Raw genomic sequence first — 22212 nt, 5'->3', positions numbered from 1 at the left:
ATCCCAATTCCCTGCACCAACCCGGCTAATGATGCTAGGCATACATCATGCCGTGTACAAGGAGGTATACTCCTCAGTGTTTCTTTTGGTTATACCTACATTTTATTTAATTCTCTAGAGGTCACATTTTTTTTTCCGATTTTAAAAACTGTTTAAATATTTCACCATTCCACCATATGAAGGTTGAATTCGAATTTCGGGAAAATCGAAATGAAACTGCCCGACAAAATGGCCGCTCTTTATACGCAAATTGTGTAAAAGTATGCAATTCGAAGGCTGTGGACCCTCTAGAGGTCACAATTTTTATCTGATTCTGATGAAACTTAAAACATATCTTTATATCCCAAAGATCTCAGTCCCTTTTGATATTTGCCCAGGTAGTTACGTTCTGATATACGCGATTATCAAAAGAAACCAAGATCTTAGTGTGTAATGGTGATATATTCACGTTTTTTTTTTTAATCGGATAAAAATTGTGACCTCTACAACAAGCTAAAAACATGATTTTTCATACAATCAGGGGCCATTATTCAGGAAGTTACTATCCGATATCCCCGAATATCGAAAGGAACCAAGATCTTTGGGTTATAAACATACATTTCAAATTTCATCAAAATCAGATCAAAATTGTGACCTCTAGAGGGTCCACAACTTTGATATACGAGATGTTTACACTAATTGTGTACGAGGGGCGGCCATTTTGTCCGGCAGTTTTGGTCCGATTTTCACGAAATTCGAACTCAACCAAAATTACTGGGTAACCATGATATGTTTGATCGTTTTTTTTTTAAATCGGATAATAATTCTGACATCTAGAGGGACCTCACGCTAAAAACGTGATTTTTTGTACAATCGGGGGCCATAATTCAGGAAGTTACTATCCGATATGTGCGAATATCGAAAGGAACCAAGAGCTTCGGGTTATAAATTTACATTTCAGTTTTCATCAAAATCAGAAGAAAATTGTGATCTCTAGAGGATCCACATATACTATATTTTTAAAGCTATTTGAGAACGAGGGGCGACCATTTTGTCTGTCAGTTTTAGGCCGATTTTCACGAAATTCAAACTCAACCAACCTTAGGGTGTAACGGTGATATACTAAAAGGTTTTTTTTTTTAAATCGGATAAAAATTATGACCTCTATAGGGTCCACAAGCGAAAAAAGTGATTTTTCGTATAATCAGGGGCCATAATTACGGTCCGATATGTGCGAATATCAAAAGGAACCGAGATCTTTGGGTTATAAACTTACATTTCAAGTTTCAACAAAACCGGATAAAATTGTGACCTCTATAGGGTCCACAAGCTAAAAACGCCATTTTTCATACAATTGGGGGCCATAATCCATGAAGTTACGATCCGATACATGCCAATATCCAAAGGAACCAGGATCTTAGGAAGATAAACCTATATTTCAAGTTTAGTTGAAATGAGATAAAAATTGTGACCTGTAGAGTGTCCGGACGGACAGGGGCGACGACAATGTACGTCCACATGAAATTGTGGGCATATAAAAATAAGACTTGTGTGCGATATCACCTTCAGTGGAAGCGGACGTTAAAAAGAAGAACAACAAGTCCATTGATCATTGGAAATAGTTTATACACAATGTGAAGGCCAGAGTTAATTAATCTATTTAAAAACACAGTAGTGTCACATTACTATTACTAATGAGGGCCTATGATAAACAAATACCTGGAGGAAACTCTACTCCTAGCCACCTACACACATGGGATAGAGCTTAATACTTGGGTGTGAGGACAAAACAATATTTTTTATTTTAAAATATTTAATTCATATAAATAATATAAATTATATACTGTACAATAATGAGAACATTGGGGAGGGTGGGGCGAGTGGTAGAAAGTTATCTCTGTTCCCAAATTAAAATCTAAAGAATTGAGGAGAGATGATGAAAGAATAACTCATGAGAAGAACAGAAGAGGTGTTGCCTGAAATTAGGAAATGTGTAGTATGGAAGGTGATAAAGGATGAAGAAGCAGGATGTGAGGGAACATCAAGAGGATGAGGATGCTGATCTGTTGTAAAAACAAGTAATACAATTATCTTTCTTCTTATTATATGGCTTCATCACCTGTTAAATAAAATAAAATTGTATTAGTATAAATATGTAATGTTATAGAACAAAGCTCGACAGGGCAGAGTACTGTCCTCTCAAATAGAATGTTCCCAGCACAGACTGAGAAGAAATTTCAGGATTTTTAATGTCCAGTCTCAGTCAGGGGTTGTACATGTGCGGCTGACAAGAAAATTGTTCCTAGTCATTTGAATGGGATTAAAAACCAAGGTACATGCATATTAACATTGGCATCTACATAAAAGAACCCTTGGCAGTTGGAATTTGAAGAAGAGGGGGCTGAAACACTGATATCCAAGCACAATTCTCTATAAATGTTGGGTAAAATATTTCGATGGACCAGGTGACATTTTGGTTTGGTTTTCTTAATTAAATATTAAATAATCAATCCACGGGCACATATTTAAGAATGCAGTAAAAAGTTAGATAATATTCGAAAAATATTGGGGGGGGGGGGCACGGTGGCTAAGTGGGTATGATGCTGGTTCGCTAGCCTGTAGGTCGGGGTGTTCGATCCCTGCATTGGCTGAGAAAGTTCATCCAGATTTTGCGGTGTGGTTCCCCCTTGTCAGTGATGCAGGACAGAGGGCCTGACAAGGACAGCTGTCTAGCTGTTCAGATGGGATGAAAAACTGAGGTCCCATATAGGCCGTAGTGCCACTGTCCATGCAAAATTTCCCTCATAGCACACTGTATGGTGTATGCTAGTCTTCATTAGCCCAGTTCGGAGCGGAACAGAAGGATGTTAAACCCCATTTCATTTCATTTTCGAAAAATATGCAATCAGGAGGGGCAACTTTAATAAATTAACTTTACCTTACAACCAGCAGACTCTGCCATACCACAAATTTTATCTACAAATTCTTCTGTTTGTTCAGTTTTTAGTTCTAACATAAATCTGGCTGTTTCTAGTATTAATGTACATTGATCAGCTAATATACTGGTTATATCAGGTTTCAAATGATGAACCATACTGAAATTAAAGGGAAATTAAAATTGGAAAATATAATCTGTGTGACATCACAATATAAGAGAGTACAAGAGTTGGGAGATAAAGATGTTTAATGTGCACTCAGTAGTATAGTCCAGTCAGGAATAATGATATATTTTCGATCAATAATTCATTTGTGTGCTGTGGTATTTATAAGTCAGAGAAAACCAGTGAAAACCTATTAACTTAGCCAGGTCCACTCAAAGCAAACAAGGTCATTTTGGGACTAACATATGGTAAATTTTATGTCAATAATTTGCTTGTGCATATGAGTTCTTTAGCAGTGGGAGGAAACCGGAGGACCTTGAGAAAACCCACAAGGTTAGGCAGGTGACCCTACTCCTTGAAAAGTACAAGTGTGGGCATTTAATTGATTTTATGACAGAACTTATCATCTAAAGTGCATGTGTGAGACCAATTAGCGACCCGTTCTAACCCCCTTTCTAGAGAGAGAGAGAGAAATGAGGTTTAACGTCCACTCGACACAAACTAGGTCATTTCGGGACTAACATATGGTTTATTTTTATTTCAATAATTCGCTTGCGCGTAGGGGTCTTTAGCAGCGGGAGGAAACCGGAGGACCCGGAGAAAACCCACAAGGCTGGACAGGCGACCCTACTCCTTGCCACGTACAACCGGGGATTCGAAACCACGCCCGTTGACTCAATGACAGGCTTTATGATACAATGCACAAGTGCTAACCATTCGGCCATCCCCCCCCCCTTTCTAACTCACCTGTTAGAGAAGAACACTAGATGGAATAATTTATTATATTTAGATTTTTTCTTGATATCTTCTATAGAATTTAACGGTAAAAATGTTATCTTCACATTCTCTACTGGTATAGGATCTGAAATACAAATAATCAAACTAGTGAGTAATTACACTGTACATGTCTGATCTTTGGAGCAGAAACTGCAATTAGTGCTACTCATCTTGTTGTTCTTCTTGTTCTTGGGGTCGAAGATTTTCAAAAAATGCCTAAGGCTCTGTCAATTCATGTACGATCGAGCAAAACTTACACACATGTTCCTTGTACAATTGCACATCCACTGACAGGCTTCCAAATTTTATATAATTTCAGAATTCCACGAACGTGTCGATGGTATCAAGCTCTGTTTCTGATCCATAGTATGATCGTAGTTGTTGATTTGAGGTGTTTTCGCAAATTTACATTTTTAATTTTTCTAATGCAATTTGGGAAAAATACAGTATCATATTTCAGATCCATGTGTTTTATTTGAGTAATCATGCAGCTAATAACACCATAAACGGGAGAGCTACAAAAAATGCATTTAATGTTTTAAATAAATTATCTAATTCCCACTATTTAATTAGTACAATTAATTCTTTTATAAGACATATAATACAACACTTTTTATTAGCCAACTACAACTAACCATATTGATTATCTGCTGGCCTTGGTTTATCACCATTGGTTACTGATGATGTCACTTCCTCTTCTATTTCCTCCTCATCTTCTTCTGTTATTTCTGATTAATAAAATTAAAATTAACTAAGTTTATTTTTGTTTGTAAGTGTAAATCATCAATTGTAAACTAATACTGTCTGTAGAACCTGATTATAAAATATAGATCTAAATTTCCTTTTGTTTTGTATAATTTCCAAGGCCTTTCAACCATAATGGATCCGACTGAATGACGAAAACTAGTTATTTATATTAAACTTTTGTTTTGTACAACTTTGTCTACGACTCTTTTTGTGTCTTCCATAATTCAATGTACAGCTTGCGTAAATCTTGATTCAACACATCATGTCATTTACTAATTTACAGTCATTTCGAGACTAACATATGGAACAATTTGATTTCAATAATTCGCTTGAACGTAGGGGTCTTAACAGCAGTGGGAGGAAACAGAGGACCCTGTGATAACCACTGAGGTTAGGCTGGCGACCTACTCCTTGTCACATATGCACAACTGCAGGATCGAAACCAAGCTACTTGACTCATTGACAGACCTTATGATCTAAAGCGCATGTTAGATCATTCCGCTCCCCTCCAGAACACAGATATCCCCACTGATAAATTTAATCAGAAATTTGAACTATAAACAACCAAATACAATAGGATCTGTATTTTAGTCAGATTGTTGTACCGTTTGTTCCATCTTTGTTTCTGTCTTCAGTTCTCCTTCACTATCTACTATTAGATATTATAATGTCATAGTATTCTAGTTATATTACCTTGTAATTTGGGTGCTTCAGGTTTTGATTCTGTTGTTGGTAAAATATATTTCTCTTTATGAACTAATTCGTAAAATATTGATGTAACATTAAACTCTGATACATTCTCTGATGTCTGAAGAATAAGAGAAAAAAAAAAAACATAATTTGGTGAACATTGTATTATTCAAATGCTCTAATATCAACTTTTAGATAAATATACTTGTCCATGAAATTATGGCATTAATTATAGTGTTTTAATCTTTCATCTTTTCATATAAAAATATGAAAGTAAGCAAACAATACTTTGCCCATTATGATAAAAAATATCAATATTAAGTTGAAAATATCTTTCTATTGTGAATTTAATTCATGTAATTGCTCCATTATTATACTATTGGAACCATGTTCCCACATACTTTGGAAGTTAACAATCAATTATTATTACTATTTTTTGTATTTTTTGGGGGGTCAATATTTAGATGATGGGAAACAAATCTATATGCCACCCACAACTCTATTAAAGATGCATTATGTATGATTTGGATAAAGAGCTGGTCATTCTTGTTATAATAGTTCAAAAATAGATAATGAAAAATTAATATGTTTGAAGTTTTGAAAAAAAGTAGATTATTTATTATCGTAGCAACAGTACTTGACAATCGAGACTAAGTCTCAATTGTTTTTTTTATCGTTAAACTCTTAAAGGGGCATTATGGGAGATTAGATAAAGTGTTGACAGTTCACGCTATAATAGTTAAAAAATAGATAACGTAAATAGAATATGGTGAAAATTTCAGTCAAATTGCTCCACTCTGAACCCATATATTAGCTTTTGAATTTTATGCCAGTCGGTACAATAAAAAACAAAGTCTCTATTATCCATTTTTACGTTGAATTATTTTTTCAAAAAATGTATTCCAATCCCGGTCTAGATTAATTTATGAATGTCTAATTAATAATTTAGAAAACATTTCAGGCCTAAAGAAAGACCTGCAATAGGCAGATTTAGCTCTTGCGTAATGTATGTTTAAATGGCCGTGGTGTTATCTACATAGAATCAGAGCCATCTGATGGCAAAGAGAGTTGATTATGGGCTTGTCATGTTAATAAATGTTTAAATAATAAATTATATAACATAAGAAGCCACTAAAAAAGACCTGCAATGGGGGGGAGGGATTTAGCTCTCAAAGCAGTGGTCCTCAACCTTTTTTTGCCAACGGCACACCTTGGAACACATGAAAAAATAGCGGCACACCTGGCTAAATATATATGAAAAATATTTGAATTTTGCAAAATATGAATATGGTAAGTCCGACGGCATACAACCGTAGACAGAGATTAGTCATAGACACACAGAATGACTCAAACTAAATAAAGAAAAACACAGCTATGAACCTATCAGTAGACACCAGTGAATACTCAATTGGGATCACATGGTTTTTCAATTTCACGGCAGACTTAGGAGGATATCATGGCACACCTGGCTCAAAGTAATATATAAATACCTTTGTATATAATTCATTTGTTTTCTTAAAGAAGGATTTTTCATCAGATTCAATACCAAAAGTTATAAACGGACCGACGATCATGTCTCCCCAGTAGCCTCTTCTAGCATGGAGCTCACCTTCCTGCTTAAATATCATACCAGATGCTAGTGTTTTATTAGGAATATCGTATGTTCCCTCTCTGATAGTAAAGGCTATACCAGACTCTCTCCAGTTACTATATTCTGTTTTATGTATAATATCTGCCTGAAATATAAAAACATTGACTGTTATAGTTCAGTTAAACTATGTTGTCTCAAACACCTGGAGGGTCACTGTGGCTAAGTGGATAAGATGCTGGCTCGCTAGCCTGGAGGTTGGGTGTTCCATCCCTGCAGTGGTCGAGAAAGTCCATCCAGATTTTCCAGCGTGATTCCCACTTGTCAGTGATGCAGGACTGAGGGCCTGACAAGGACAGCTGTCTAGTCGTTCGGATTGACGAAAAACTGAGGTCCCGTGTACACATTGGCGTGCACGTAAAAGATCCCTTGACAGTTAGAATTCGAGATAAGAGTAGGCCGTTGTGCGGCTGTCCAGACAAAATTTCCCTCACAGCACACTGTATGGCGTATGTCCATCTTCATTATCCCAGTTCGGAGCAGAAGAGTAGGACGTTAAACCCCATTTCATTTTATTTCATTTCTCAAAGACCTGGTTTATGTCAAAGTCCAGTAGCAGTCTTGTTACAAGCTTGGCTCAGTTCATTGCCACTGAAACTCAAGAGACACCACATGTGTTATATGGAACTATTTCTTATGGTACCAGCAAAGAGTTAATGTACCCTATTGTTTTGTTTATTTATACTTGCTTAATTCAAGGGAGTAGATCTTGACAACAAATTTTGTTACAGACAAATCAAACTACCTCATGTCAACATTTTAAAGTGACGAGTTTACAAAAATCAAAAACAATTCCAAACACCAAAATGGATTTATTGCTACTTTAGAAAGAAGCACAAGTGTTTGACCAACGAATGAAACATGTGATTACTTACCCCAGCTTCCGCTAATTTCATGTGATAATCCCAATCGTAGACATTTTTCTTAGAATCGTACCTGACGCCCAGTCTATTCCTTTCACGTAAATCCCTAAAATACAGGAATTGAATTGTAACATCAACATATTAATTATGGTCATAAAATGGAATTTATCATCATATCATTAGTGCCTTATTTGGAGGTCGTCAGAGGTTGATAAAATTTTTGATTTGACGTGATTTGTGCTTACAGTTGCATTAGGAGTGATCAAATTAGTTCGTATTCAAAATTTGAAACAAATCTGCCAAAACGTCATTGAAATATATACATTTTAACTTGCAATTTCGAAATCGTACTAATTTTCTAGTGTTTTTTTTTATTTTCAAATTGTAGACTTTGTTCTCAGCTTATAACTTTTTCCTTTACACCTGACTAGTGTAATACACAGTGCAAACCCTCAGTTAAAATACTTACCAGCTCTTAGCGACATCAAATAAAGATTTATCAGGATTTCTCCAAAATTTAAATATTCCTTCCAAAAAATCTCTTTCTTTAAACTGAAAAAAATAAAAAAAGTTCAAATTCGGATAAACTATTTGAGATGTATCCTCCACACAGATCAACTTTTCTCTGACAAATTATCATTGGCCATTATATGTTTCACTGATCAATCACATGCTATGTTATTAAAATATGTGTATATTTCTTACTTTAAGTTGAGACAAGTCGACTATGTTCATTCTTTTTTCTAGATAATCAAAATCAGTCACCATTCTGAAACAAATAAAATCTATTATTGGAAAACTTTAATCATATAAGTAGTTTTACTAGTTACACACCCTACATCATATCTTGTGTGTTCATGTAGTAAAGAAAGAGAGAAATGTACAGATGGATGTATATTTCTGTATTAGTCCTAATGTTATCGATAGGGCAAATATGGGATATTTCTGAACAGATCAAACATTCCCCCATCTTCTTTAGCATGGTTGGTGCCATCCTTGGTATCCCCAATGGTGTCATTCCGTTCTATTCCACTAACCCATGTGTCCATCCTTTGGGTATTCATGATTTCAAATTATCTGCCCTTGACGATTTCATTGCCCTGGTAGGTTGATTTTACATACCAGTCTTAGCGTCATGGTTTATGTTCACCACCATACAGCAGCTTGTACGCTCAATTATGATAGAAAGTTTGCAGGAAATTTAATATCAAAGAAGTGACAAAGTTTACAACGATTGGCGATCTTAGTAGCAAAAAAATGAGAGTCACTTCCCTTTGCACATTCCCTTCCTATTTATGGAATTTTTTGATTGGTAGATAAAAATAGCATAATTATCAAGGCCGGAAAATTTGACTACATGTCTCTCCCGTGAATGGACCCAGGGGTTAGTGGAGTAGAATAGAATGATACCACTAAAGATACCAAGGAAGGGTTGCAGCAGAAAAGTATGACCATAAACCCCATTTCATTTCATTTCTTCAAAGTTCTAGGTATCCATAAATAAATATAGAATACTGATGTAGAGAACAAAAATGAAAAATTTAAGTTTTATCAAAATGTATTTAAATCCATCCCCCTCCCTCCCCCAGTATTTAATTCAAATAAAACAAATACACAAAATTAGGTGTCTAAATTATCTACAAAATAACTGTGCCAATTTCTTTACTTACTTGATAAGTTCAGTGGACATTTTTTGAACATATTCACAAGATTGCTGTCGAATATATGTATTTCCATATACTTCCAAAAACAGTTCTGTCTTTTCTGCAAAAGAAATGTAAATAGATATATTTTCGATTCCAAAATTCATTTTATTGTATGTAGCAATGCAACAGAAAATAATAACTGAAACTTTTAGGTAAACTTCATGCCAATAAGAAGTGCAGTCAGAAGGAAACGTTACAATCTGATGCATGACACTCATCACCAGAACTTCAAAAACTGCTTACCTTGTAAACCCATTCTATTCTGTGGTTCAAGAGCTATATTAAGTAACAACATATCACGAGCATATACCTCTAATGCTGATTCAATAACATAAAACTACAAAAAAAGAAACCAGATTCAATTATAGATTGATGAGGGGGACCAAAGAGGACTGCTTCCATTTGGTTTAACAAAAATGTAAAAGGCATGGGCTATTATAAGACAATGAATTATACTATTTGCAACAGCAGAATGAATGAATGAATGAAATGGCAGTTTTACGGCACATCAGCTCCAACTGGGCTATATTGTGCCATCAGTAGAAATGTGCCATTGATCATATTATCAGTTTGGGGATCAGAATGATTGAACTATTTAATTAACCCCTGGGAAAATAATGAACTAAATAGTTACATTGTATTGCAAAAAGTAAATTTCCATATATGAATGCTGTGACTCAAACATGCATGCAAATCTTACGATAAAAGCCTTTATGAAATTTGTATATTGACTAACGGCATAAGGCATGTTATAGCAAGCGTTAACTAGTCTGTATTGTTAATCAGAATTTTTAAAATATGTATTCACAAATAAAATATTTACATGTAATTTACGTTTGGGATGTCTCCATGTAGATGCTATTGTCTTTAATAGATGACGTAAATCTCCAGCACCAACTACTAGAATATTCAATTCATCTAAAACACAAAACAAAATTTACTGATGAGAAATGGAACAAATACCCAATTGTCACTCATTATAATCATTTCATGAAAATAAAGTTCAAGGAGCTATTGATCAACCTGATGTGTTATGTCATTTAAAGATGTGACACATTTTATGACGATTAAATTTGCGCTTCAAAAGATTACATGGAAGTCGGTTTAATTTGTTTGCTACTTTTAGTGACATAAAACTATTGAACCCAAGCAGTTATATCACAACATGGGCTAAACCTGATAATTAGTGCTATAGATAATTTGAAATAAAGACCAAGTTTCATGTTATAAAACAAATCCATAGCATACATAAAGTGTCATCAAACTGAAATTTGTCATTTACATATATGTACACCAGAGTTAATTCTTATTAAAATATTCCACCCATCTACTGGTTATGGGTGATTATGGAGATTAAGAAAACGGTATATTATTATGGAAAATAAACATTACCAGGACAAGCATCTTGTGATATCTTCAGCTTTTCCAACTGGTCTGATATTCCTATAAAAGGAAATAATTGTAGGAATAACAAATGTTTAACATTAATGTATTCAGACTAGAAATAACTTGCATACTGACTACTGATATATTTTAGCTAATCTAGGGACTGACAGAACTGTGACAATATTTGATTGCAATTTTGTTCCCCCCAATATTTCAGGTTCACAATCTTCTTGTGCATCCCCAGACTCTTTAATCTAATACAATATTAATAATCTTATAGTTATACAATACGATACATTACATATCATATAGGGCATAAGGGGCCTACACTAAAATATGACAAACACTCGTTGTTTATCAAATTTTATTAACTTTTACTGCCAATCTCAAGAAACACACATTTAAAGTAGGTTACTGATACAACTATGATCCGAAATTCATTATTAATTAATGGTGTATGCCGCTATGATGTGTGTGGTGTGCTATTCGCCGAAATCCGCACGGGCAGTCAAGACGACAAGTGTGCTATATGTTTTTCTTTTTATCGAAAAGAAAGGGATATATAATTCAAACCTTTCTGTTGTAAATCTAAAGCAGGGCTAAATCCCCACCATGTTATGCTACCGAATCCGTCCGTCATTTTTCTTCCTTCCTCGTCAAACGCAAAAGAAACTTTACACGTTATGTCACGTTAATTTTTGTCTCCAACCGACTCCATGTTGTAAACAATATAGGCTCGCAGCAAATATTTCACAGTGATATAATCGGTAAAAATAGCTTCTTCTATACAAAGATCATCAAAGTGATCAGTGTTGAATATAAAGTTTGCTCATTGACATGAAATATTTTACTTTACTTCTGCTTTGAAGATAAAACTTATTTTCTTGTTATTTACTGCTCTACTGGACAACATGGCTGCGCCCATAAAATAATTTTTTGAAATTGTCACTTTCTAGAATTTACGATTTTATTTTAGACAAAAGATTTGTTATATCGACTAATTATGTCTGCCAAACCACTTAAAGTGTAAGAACCTAATTATAGTCAATTTATCTAGTAAATAATTTTTATCTAGAAAGAAAGTTGAAATAACACAAGTAAATAAAAATAAATAAATCAGGCAGTGCCAGCCCATAGAAATGATTCCACTACTCTGCGGATGTCTTCCGTCTTACTCCAGCCACAGTAGTGGATCGTTCTAAGCAGGTTTTTTAGTCAGATGACTCAAACATGCTACTGGCCTATAGCTCCCTTAATTTCCACATAAACTGATCCCAAACTGTAGGCTACTGCATGTTTTATAGTTATAGCTTATAATTAACATATATATGATATAATAAGCCAATTCCCATTGAAATAAAGATGAAGCCTTACCGCATAATTATATGAATTAATGAAACCCAACTGCTACGTGAAAATTGTCTCCTATCCAACTTAAAATATCCTCCCAGCCAGAAATAGCATGCACACTCCGCCTCGTGTGATCATACGTCACATTTCCATATGTGGCATTCATAGTAAAAAAGCGTAGTAACACTGCCTTATAAGGGAAGCGATGGGCGGGATATCATTTTCTATCTACAAATTTCTCAATTTTATTAGCTTGGCTTGTGGTGATGTGGAAGGAAGATTTACCCAGATTTTTAACAGAGTCTCAGCAATTCAGAAAAAAAGTGGTCCTTTTGATGTAAGATTGAATTTATTAATGCTTGGATTATCTCTTTGTCTGTGATTAACAACTTTCTGTATCAAGATAATATTGTTCGGATGTGCTGATGTATTCAACATTAACATAAATTCACTCCCACTTTTTCTCATTGCAAGCATAAGCAAGTATGTTAAACTGATATCTGTAGTATTAAATTCTTATTGAATATATACATGTACATGTAAAAATGGCTTGTTTTGTATCCAGTTCTTTATACCATTAAATTGTACAACATTTTCATAATAAATACTGTTTAAACCAAATATATAAATATTGCTATTACAAAGACAGCCATTACTTAGATATAGTAAAGCTTCACAACTTCACATACTAATATGAAACAGTCGTTGCCAAACTTGAAATTTATTAAATATTTAAGGATTTCTTTCCTTTTTTTTTTCTTTTTTTTGTGTTTATTTATCCACATTTTTTATTGTCTGTTATATAATTCTGTTGACCATTATTTTTACAGCTTTTACTTTGTGTGGGTGATTTTTTTGGAAATAATGAAACAGAATGGCAGGATTACAAATCTGGAAAATTAAAAGGTAATTAATATTGAAGAGATCCTTTAAGATATTTAACACCTGGTTCCCACATGTAGGGATCCCGGGGGTTGGATGACTGAATGGTTAGCATGTGCGTACTGTATTGAGTTAACTGGCGTGGCTTCGATTCCCCAGGTATACATGACAAGGAGTAGGGTCGCCTGTCCAACCTCATGGGTTTCTCCGGGTCCTCCGGTTTCTTTCTCTATATGGATCCTTGATTTTTGAAGTCTGACCCTAACTTCATATAAAGAAAGTGTGTCTGGTCATGCAGATGAGATGAGAAAAAAAAACTGAGGTATACATTGTTCACTTAAAATAAACCTTGAAAGTAGTAGATCAAAAGGAATAGATTGAAACACCCTGCATTGTGAACATAGAAATAAGATTTACTATACAGGTATTTTTGTCTCCAAATTACCTAAGTAGCCTATTGTGTTGACAAGACACCAAATCCCATTCATGGTGATGACAGGATATCAAGCAAGTGTCTTAATAATAAGAGTAGTTTAGATCATTTGCTTCAAACTGAATTAACTCTCTGTTTTTGTCAAAATTAGATACATTCTGCAGTCTGCACCAAGATAACAATATACTTCATATTTTGAATGGAGCTAATTGTAGACAGACAGCCTAAGTTTAGTGTGAATTAGATTAAATTAAAGACTATTATTTGATATTTCAGTTCCCATAGCAACACTGATTCTTGGTGCTACAAATGACAGGCAGGCATCATATTATACAGAAGATGGACAGGAGATGTGTGAAAATGTCACATACTTAGGTAATAGAAAATATTTTGTTTACCAACAACATGATTCTAGATATGAAAAACAAGGTTCCATTTGCTACTGGTCTCATCCGTGAGAGCGATAAGAGTCCTGTAACAAGTTCATGTAGCATGAAATTTGTGATGACATTCTTGTTGAATTTTGAAAAATTTGGGGAGTAATATTGGAATGGTTTCCGGAGCCTATCTAATATATTTTTTCAGATATTCTTGTCCTGTAACAAGTTCATCTAGCTTTTAATTGTTGTGACATTTGGCTGAAAACAATTGGAAACAATTTTGACTTAGATTTTTATATATACATATATGTTTATATTTATGACAAAGTAAACAACAATTCTACATTATTAGTATGGATAACAGTGGACATACACTTACTATTCAAATGCCTATAGCAAATAAAATTGGTGGGGTTTTTTTATATGTATTTTAAGGTAAAAAAGGAACATACACAGAGAGTTCTGGACTTCAGATAGCGTATCTAAGTGGATTGGAAAGTAGTTCTGAAGAGGGAGATAACTCTCATTTTGGTAGAAAAGATACAACAGGTTTGACGTTGCCAGTCATAGCAGACACCAAATATAAAGGAGTTGATATATTGATAACATCACAGTGGCCTAAAAATGTTCAAAAATATGCTTCTGCAATTGTAAGTTGTTTTTTTAAAAGTTCTAGTTACCTGATTTGTTGTGTTTTTGACATTAAACTAAAATGGAACAATCCAGGATTAAATAGGAATTTCTAAAAAATAGGCTTTATTCCATATTCTTTAGACCTGCGACTAGAACGTTCCGGGTTACAATTCTGGCATGTATTTTTATAGTCCAGTATTCACTTGTGCCAGGTACAATCTCTGAAGAGTGTATTGAGTCATTCAAATGGAATCACAAACTGCAGTGCCATGTGGTATTGTAGGCATAAAACCCACTGTTCTGGTCCTATAAAACCATAGATATATTTAATGAAATAGTACTACCGGTATACACATATACACATTATACCCAATTCCTTTTCTTTTTTATTTTACTTATCAGATATCTGTGACAGTGCATAAATACTATTTGTACAAAATATATTCAAAAGAGACTCATTTATAGGGAAAATATTATATATTATGCATATCAAAATACATTTCTATGATCAGGAAGGGATTGAAGATGGGGATCAACTGGGGTCAGAAGCAGTAGCAGAAGTAGCCAGAATATTACAACCTCGCTATCATTTTGCTGGGTTATCAGGCATCTTCTATGAACGACAACCATATAGGTAAGATACAATTCAATTTAATTACTAAGGGAGACATCAAGTGTTTTAAAGGTAAATATTATATTGATTGTTGAGTGGCCGGATGATTTAATGTGTACGCTTAAGATCATAAGGTTTGTCAATTAAATAACTAAGGGAGACATCAAGTGTTTTAAAGGTAAATATTATATTGATTGTTGAGTGGCCGGATGATTTAATGTGTACGCTTAAGATCATAAGGTTTGTCAATTAAATAACTAAGGGAGACATCAAGTGTTTTAAAGGTAAATATTATATAGATTGTTGGCTGGCCGGATGATTTAATGTGCACGCTTAAGATCATAAGGTTTGTCATGAAGTCCAGTGACATGGTTTCGATTCCCAGCTTGTACGCGACAGGGAGTAGGGTAGTCTGTCCAATCTCTTGCATTTTCTCCGAGTCCCTGAGTTTTCCGCCACTCTTAAAGATCCCTACACAATTTTATTGAAATAAATTTGAAACATATGTTAGTCCTGAAATGAACTAATACATGTTTTATGTCTACATATATTTTTTCCAATGTTTGATAAGTTTAAAGTGATATAAGAGTTCTTTCTGTCAAGAATACAAGACTACGCATGTAAAATTGTTATTATTTTCTCCAGTGTCTTTAAAACATCATTTATGTTTGAGTTACTCTTGTGTGGAACCGAACTCGACATTTTGAAATTGCTAATGTAATTCTGTTATTTTTTTTCTACCAGAAATCATAAAGTAATAGCTGAAAGTTCACGGCATGCAACACGTTTTATTGGGTTAGCTAAAGTTGGAAACAAAGAGAAGAAAAAGGTGAGTTTTTCTAGAACATATTATCCATGCTAAAACAAATAAGTAGTGTTATAGTGAGAAATGGGGTTAAGCATAAGGTAACTGTGTTTGGGGATGTTGGGAATGTCTAGTTGTTTAACGTGTGTACATGAAAGCACAAGTGCCATGGTTTCTATTCTCCAATTGTACGTGACAAGGAGTAGGATCGCCTGTGTGTTTTCCCCCGGACCTCTGGTATTCTCCAACTGCTAAAGACCCCAAAGCACAATCAAATTATTGAAATACAATTGAACCATATGTTAGTCACAAAGTGACCTAGTTTGTGTCGTTAAACCCAATTCCTCTCTCACGCAAACTGTGCTTGTTTTGGGACTAACATACACTACATTTTATTTAAATACTATAATTCACTTTCACTCAGTGAAGCCAGGAACACCAACAATCTTCTCCAACCTCGTGGGTTTTCTCCGGGTCCTCCTGTTTCCTCCCACCGCTAAAGACCCCTACGCGCAAGCGAATTATTGAAATAAAATTAAACCATATGTTAGTCCCGAAATGACCTAATTTGTGTCGAGTGGACGTTAAACCCCATTTATCTCTCTCTCTCCAACAATCTTCACAAAAATCATTAATGGGCCTCTTTTTAATCTGATTGAATCCAAGCTGTGAGATTGTCTGCCATTGATATTTTGTTTTATTAGTTAATATTCAATATAACAAACAGATTTGTTAGGGATAGGACAAAATCTTTGCAAACATCATGATATTAAATTTTTGTCACAAATGACAGAATGACAAAAAACTAATGAATATCCAAAATTATACATGTAAATATCTTTTCAGTTTCTCTACGCTTTTAATGTTGTGCCACTGAATAAAATGGAATCTGCTGAATTAAATAAACCTCCTCAAGATTCGACAGAATGTCCCTTTCCTTTGTCAAGATTTTGGTCCTCAAATCAGGTAAAAACTTTTAGAATTTAAATAGACATATTGATATATGCATTGTTCATATCTTCTAGGGTTATTGCAATTGCTCTCATTGTGGAATCTCGTAAATGCCATAGAAGTAAAAGCCATTATCTGATCTACTTAAAATTTGTTTGCTTTTGTTTAGAATTACCCAAATTTTTGATAATTACCTCCAGGAATATTGTTGTTAACTATTTTTTTATATCTAGATAGCCGATACAGAAACCCAATTTTTCTACAACATGTCTGGTAAAAACAAACAAGGAAACAAGCACAAGTCAGATTTTAAGGATGGTGGTGATCGAAAAAAACAGAAAAAACAACGTGAGTTTTCTGCTTGAAGCTTTAATTCTGGGAATCTATTGTGAATGTCTTATGCCCCAGTAAATGTTTCTTACTTCTCTTAGATGTCGGGGGGTTGGATGGCCGAGTGGTTAGCACATGTGTGCTGTATCATAAAGCCTGTCATTGAGTCAACTGGCGTGGTTTCGAATCCCCGGTTGTACGTGACAAGGAGTAGGGTCGCCTGTCCAACCTCGTTGGTTTTCTCCGGGTCCTCCGGTTTCCCCCCACCGCTAAAGACCCCTACGCGCAAGCGAATTATTGAAATAAAACGTTAAACCCCATTTCTCTCTCTCTCTCTCTTAGATGTCAGTATTTTGTAACATCCATAATATTACAGATAGATAGACTTGACTATTATGACAAAGTTACTTTAAGGATTAATAAACAAACTGCATTTGTATGTAACTGTGTGCAGCCCTAGTATTACACTATCCAACACTGATACAGGTCATTTCAAAAGCTGGGCTTTACCGGAGGGGGGGGGGGGGGCAAAAGAAGGGTTTCAATCTGCCATTTGGATGGGGTATACAATGGTTATGCAGCAACCTTTTGGAGAAAAAAGGTGTACATGACCTGGCTTTACAAGCATTAAAAATTCTTGGGTTTTTTTTCAGCTCAAGCAACAGGTCCTTGTTGGTTTTGTTTAGGAAGTCCAGAAGTAGAGAAACATCTAGTTGTTAGTGTAGGAACAGAGGTATGATAACATATAGTATAATATAAGTATAGATTATCAAGCATTATACATTGTTTAAGGGGTAAGGGTTGATAACTAGAATGTCAATGATTTATTAAATCCACGGAGGGTGGAAAGGAGTCTGTACGGTTCTCGTCATAGAGTATGAGTCATGAGTGCAAAGTGCGTGTTTAGTCATTTGGATTGAATAAAAGAACAAAGTATTCAAAAGGCAAAAATATACCAAGGCAGTTTGAATGGGGTTACTTCAATGGTAATGTTTTTTGCAGTTTGTCATGCATATCGGCTAAGAAGGAACATAAACTGAATCTTCCATACTTTCATATGTACTGGGTTTCAATCTTTCAGAATTTTAACTGTGGTTCTAAATTGTTATGAGTTGTACCTGAAAAACCGGTAAAATGTTGATATTAATTCTCATTCCATTATGTACGGTATTCATGAATTCCAAACATAAAGATTGATGACTGTTTACAGGGTTGGTAAATAGAGACCTAAGGTGTATTTATTATTACATGTATTTATGATATCTGTTATTTATTTTCTGTTATTACTTGTATAATTCCAGTGTTATGTGGCATTAGCAAAGGGTGGTCTGGTACCAGAACATGTTTTAATCTTACCAATTGGTCATCATCAATCAACTGTTTCTTCACCACAAGATGTACGAGATGAAATAGATCAGTATCCTTTTATACTCCGTCTTTAGTTACAATATAATAAACAGACAGGGTTGCCATTTTATTGTCCTTAATACATTAAGTGATATCGCAAAAAAATTAATTGAATAAGCAAAACTGTAGTTTTGTTGAGTCCTATGTTCATTTCAGAATATATTTGGTAGAGTGTTGACAAAGCTATTTACTGCAATTCCATTCCTTAATATCTATTAGATACAAATCTTGTTTAAAGAAATGTTTTAAAGATCAAGGGAAAGGTGTTGTTTTCTTTGAAAGGAATTTTAGAACACAGCATTTACAAATACAGGTAGCAGAAAGTATTTTTTTATTATTATTTTTAGCTAGTGCAAGTAAACCAAATGTATGCATTTGGAAAACTGAACAATTAAACTCTTCTCAAGTACTGAATAGTATTGTTACCATTTTACTATAAATATTTTTGTAAACATTGTAATATGGAAGACAATATGGAAAATTGACAAAGAAGCTTTATTCTTTATTTATATTCCCAGTTTAAAATTATAAGATGGCATTCTTGAAGAGTGTGTAATTGGAGTGATTTATTTCAAATTGAACCTCTGCTAATTTTGCTTATAACTAAATTTGAAATCACTGTATGACACCAAACTTCCAAGATGAAAAACATCACTTGAATGCAATCAAATGGTGGATTCTTAGCATACACTTATTAAATGTTCATTAAATTAATATATTGTATTTTAATGTTAGTTTGTAATGATCCGTTTTTATATTTCTCACAGGTTGTACCAATAGGGGGCAGTGCTATTCAGGAAGTCAAAGATACCTTCATGGAATGTGCTGAAAGTGAAAGCATTTCACTTGATGAGATTCCAAAACATTCAGATTTAAAACAAATTATTCCTGTTGGTGTTCCATATTTCTATGCTGAACTACCTCTAGGAGATAAGCTTCTGCATCGAATCTCAAAGAATTTCCCATTACAGTTTGGGAGGTAAGGTTTAAATTATCTTCTCCTTGATGCATCAAGGGAGAGAATAAAATGTGTCAAGGGAGGTAATACATCATTATCAGCCGATGAAAATATTGAATGGGGTTGACCATCTCTTAGGAATCTATAGTCTGTGATTTCCTGAACATGTCTCTTCACCTCTTGATCCTTTCACCCCAAAATCATGAATATTAATCAAAACCGGCCAGAAATTCTAAACTCAAACATCTTTCAAACTGCAATGTAAACAGGGGGAAAAGAGAGAATTACTATAGTCAAACTACATTCATGCATCATGAAATCAGAGGAAGTAATTAGTGGTCTTAATCCATCATAACTTTTTGTGATAAAACATTTTGAGGATATGCTTAACATGATCTGCCCAAATTTTTAATTTAAAATCAGATTTAACCATTTTGTTTAATAAAGATCATTGTTGAAAGAGCTAGCCAAGACTTGGATTGTATTTTTTATTACTCTATAATAATTGTTATTTTTGTGCTGAAATAGTAACAATTGACATATTCTTGTCCTATTCAATTGCATATTTTTAATCTTACAAATGAATAAAGAATTTGCTAATTATGGAAAAAATATTACATTATTTTGTGTATAGTAAACGATAACAAAATTATTTTCAGGGAAGTGTTATGTGAATCTGGTGTATTGAACATGCCGGAACGGGCCGATTGGAAGAACTGTAAAATCAGCAAAGAAGATGAGACTACAATGACAGCAGACTTTAAAGCTATGTTCAAACCATATGACTTTAGTTTATTATGATAGTTTATCTTGTCGATGTTAAAATGGAAATAGTGGATAAAAAGCTGAGGGTATGAATTATCAGTTTCAAGAATGATTTGATACTATGGAATGAAGACAACCATCAAAAGCTTATTTTCAAATGAAACGAAAGTAGAGTGAAAATATTCATACCCCATATTGCAAACCAGTCCTAGATCTCTGGTTGGCTAATCTAAGAAAAGCAATTGTCATGTATCTTACTTGACTAATAAGTTTGTGCTAGAGACTATTGTGTCCAGTTGATCATCTAATTAAACTTTTTATCATACAAATCATACTTTCTAAAAAAAAAAATTATCATAAGTCATTCATGTCTCATTTATTTTCAATTTTAAAAGGAAACATTGACAGGTCACGTCAATAAGTGACATGGAAAATCCCACAGAATATCTGATTTCTGCTTCCTCTGTTCAGTCTATTTATTGAAAAAAAGACAAACTGGTCAATTTAGTTCAGTACCGTTATATATCTAGTATTTCTAAAGACTGAAAACCAGTTTAATGTTTTATTTGTACTGTTCATTGGATTCTCTGCATCATTTTTACATACATGTAATTTTTGCTTTTATCAACAGAGCAAGTATTTCAAAATCAAATTTGTAATATGGTACAATGTTATTTTATTTTTTAATTCCAGTCGAGAAAATTTCTGAGTACATTTTAACTCACACTATTTTAATAAAAGATGTTATATTTTTATGAAAACTCAATTTGTATATAAAAAAATACAAACGGAATTGATTTTTTACTTATTATTACCATAGTTATTTATATGTTGTACAATAGTCAAGAGCTAGAGAAGTGGGGTTTAACATCCACTTGACAATAACTAGGTCATTTTGGGACTAACATAATGGTTCAAGTTTATTTCAATACCTAGCTTGCGCTTAGGGGTTCTTTAGCTGTGAGAGGAAACTGGAGGACCCGGAGAAAACCCATGAGGTTGTACAGGCGACCCAACTTATGGTCACTTACAAGCAGGGAAATCAAAACTACACCACTTGACTCAAGACAGACCATATAACGAGCACACGCTAACCCATTTAGCCTCCCTCCCTTACAATGACAAGAACTAAGCTGAAAATTGAAAGTAGCAGGTACATTTTTGACATGCTACTTTGTTTATGAATTTCCAAATATTGGTTGGTTTAATATAGACAATCCCATTAAAATAGAATGTCACAGTTTGACTACATACCTAGTTTAGCCCTGTTCATTACATATGGGGCACGAGTGGTTCTCATTTTCATACTAATAACAAATGAGCATTTATTGTCCTCTTGGCATATAAAATGGGGGCAGGGGAAACAGCCATCATCGTCCATCCCCTTTTGTTTCCAAAGCAAAATTTAAAAAATATTAAGTATATTGGCACAACACATTTTACTCTCATTAGTCCCATCCTGCTTTGTTTCCATGCATCAAATCAGACTTAGTCTAATCTCTATTGTCAGTCCTTTAATGACAGTCTCTAGCCATATTAGCATTAATGCAGATGTAGCGGGCATTGTGTAATCCACTCAATATCTAAGCCACCCAATGGTCTAGAAAGTTGATTATGGGCTTATCATGTGAATAAATGTCTAAATCATTTATACAACATTTGAAACCAGAGAAAAGCCCTGCTCTACGCAAATTTAGCTCTTGGATAATGTCTCTTTAAAATAAAATGCAAATTTTATAGTAGTACCCAGCACTATTGTATAACCATATTCTTTTACCATGATCAATTGAATGCCATCAAGTGATTAT

General features: G+C 34.1%; 2 protein-coding genes across 2 annotated transcripts; one reads left to right on the top strand and one right to left on the bottom strand.

The window, feature by feature from the left end:
- Positions 1-1593: 1593 nt before the first annotated feature.
- Positions 1594-11605, bottom strand: LOC126825049 (dynein axonemal assembly factor 3). The gene is made up of 14 exons (XM_050554480.2): positions 11471-11605; positions 10904-10954; positions 10335-10429; positions 9755-9848; positions 9476-9569; positions 8511-8574; positions 8275-8357; positions 7818-7911; positions 6785-7030; positions 5298-5412; positions 4493-4585; positions 3828-3942; positions 2918-3074; positions 1594-2098 (listed from the first exon to the last, which is right to left on the bottom strand). The coding sequence occupies exons 1-14, from the start codon at positions 11535-11537 to the stop codon at positions 2021-2023; spliced, it is 1446 nt and encodes a 481-aa protein (XP_050410437.1). The 5' UTR covers positions 11538-11605; the 3' UTR covers positions 1594-2020.
- A 173-nt stretch (positions 11606-11778) lies between these two features.
- Positions 11779-21191, top strand: LOC126825048 (CWF19-like protein 1). Its single transcript, XM_050554479.1, has 14 exons — positions 11779-11923; positions 12500-12584; positions 13078-13153; positions 13839-13937; positions 14378-14592; positions 15088-15209; positions 15933-16017; positions 16840-16959; positions 17178-17292; positions 17928-18007; positions 18576-18691; positions 18901-18994; positions 19449-19660; positions 20299-21191. The coding sequence occupies exons 1-14, from the start codon at positions 11901-11903 to the stop codon at positions 20438-20440; spliced, it is 1584 nt and encodes a 527-aa protein (XP_050410436.1). The 5' UTR covers positions 11779-11900; the 3' UTR covers positions 20441-21191.
- The last annotated feature ends 1021 nt before the right edge of the window (positions 21192-22212 follow it).

This window comes from Patella vulgata, chromosome 6, assembly GCF_932274485.2.
Source record: "Patella vulgata chromosome 6, xgPatVulg1.2, whole genome shotgun sequence".
In the NCBI taxonomy this organism is placed as follows: Eukaryota; Metazoa; Mollusca; class Gastropoda; family Patellidae; genus Patella; species Patella vulgata.
The sequence above is the reverse complement of the archived record's forward strand: the minus strand, read 5'-3'. Positions and strand labels throughout refer to the sequence as shown.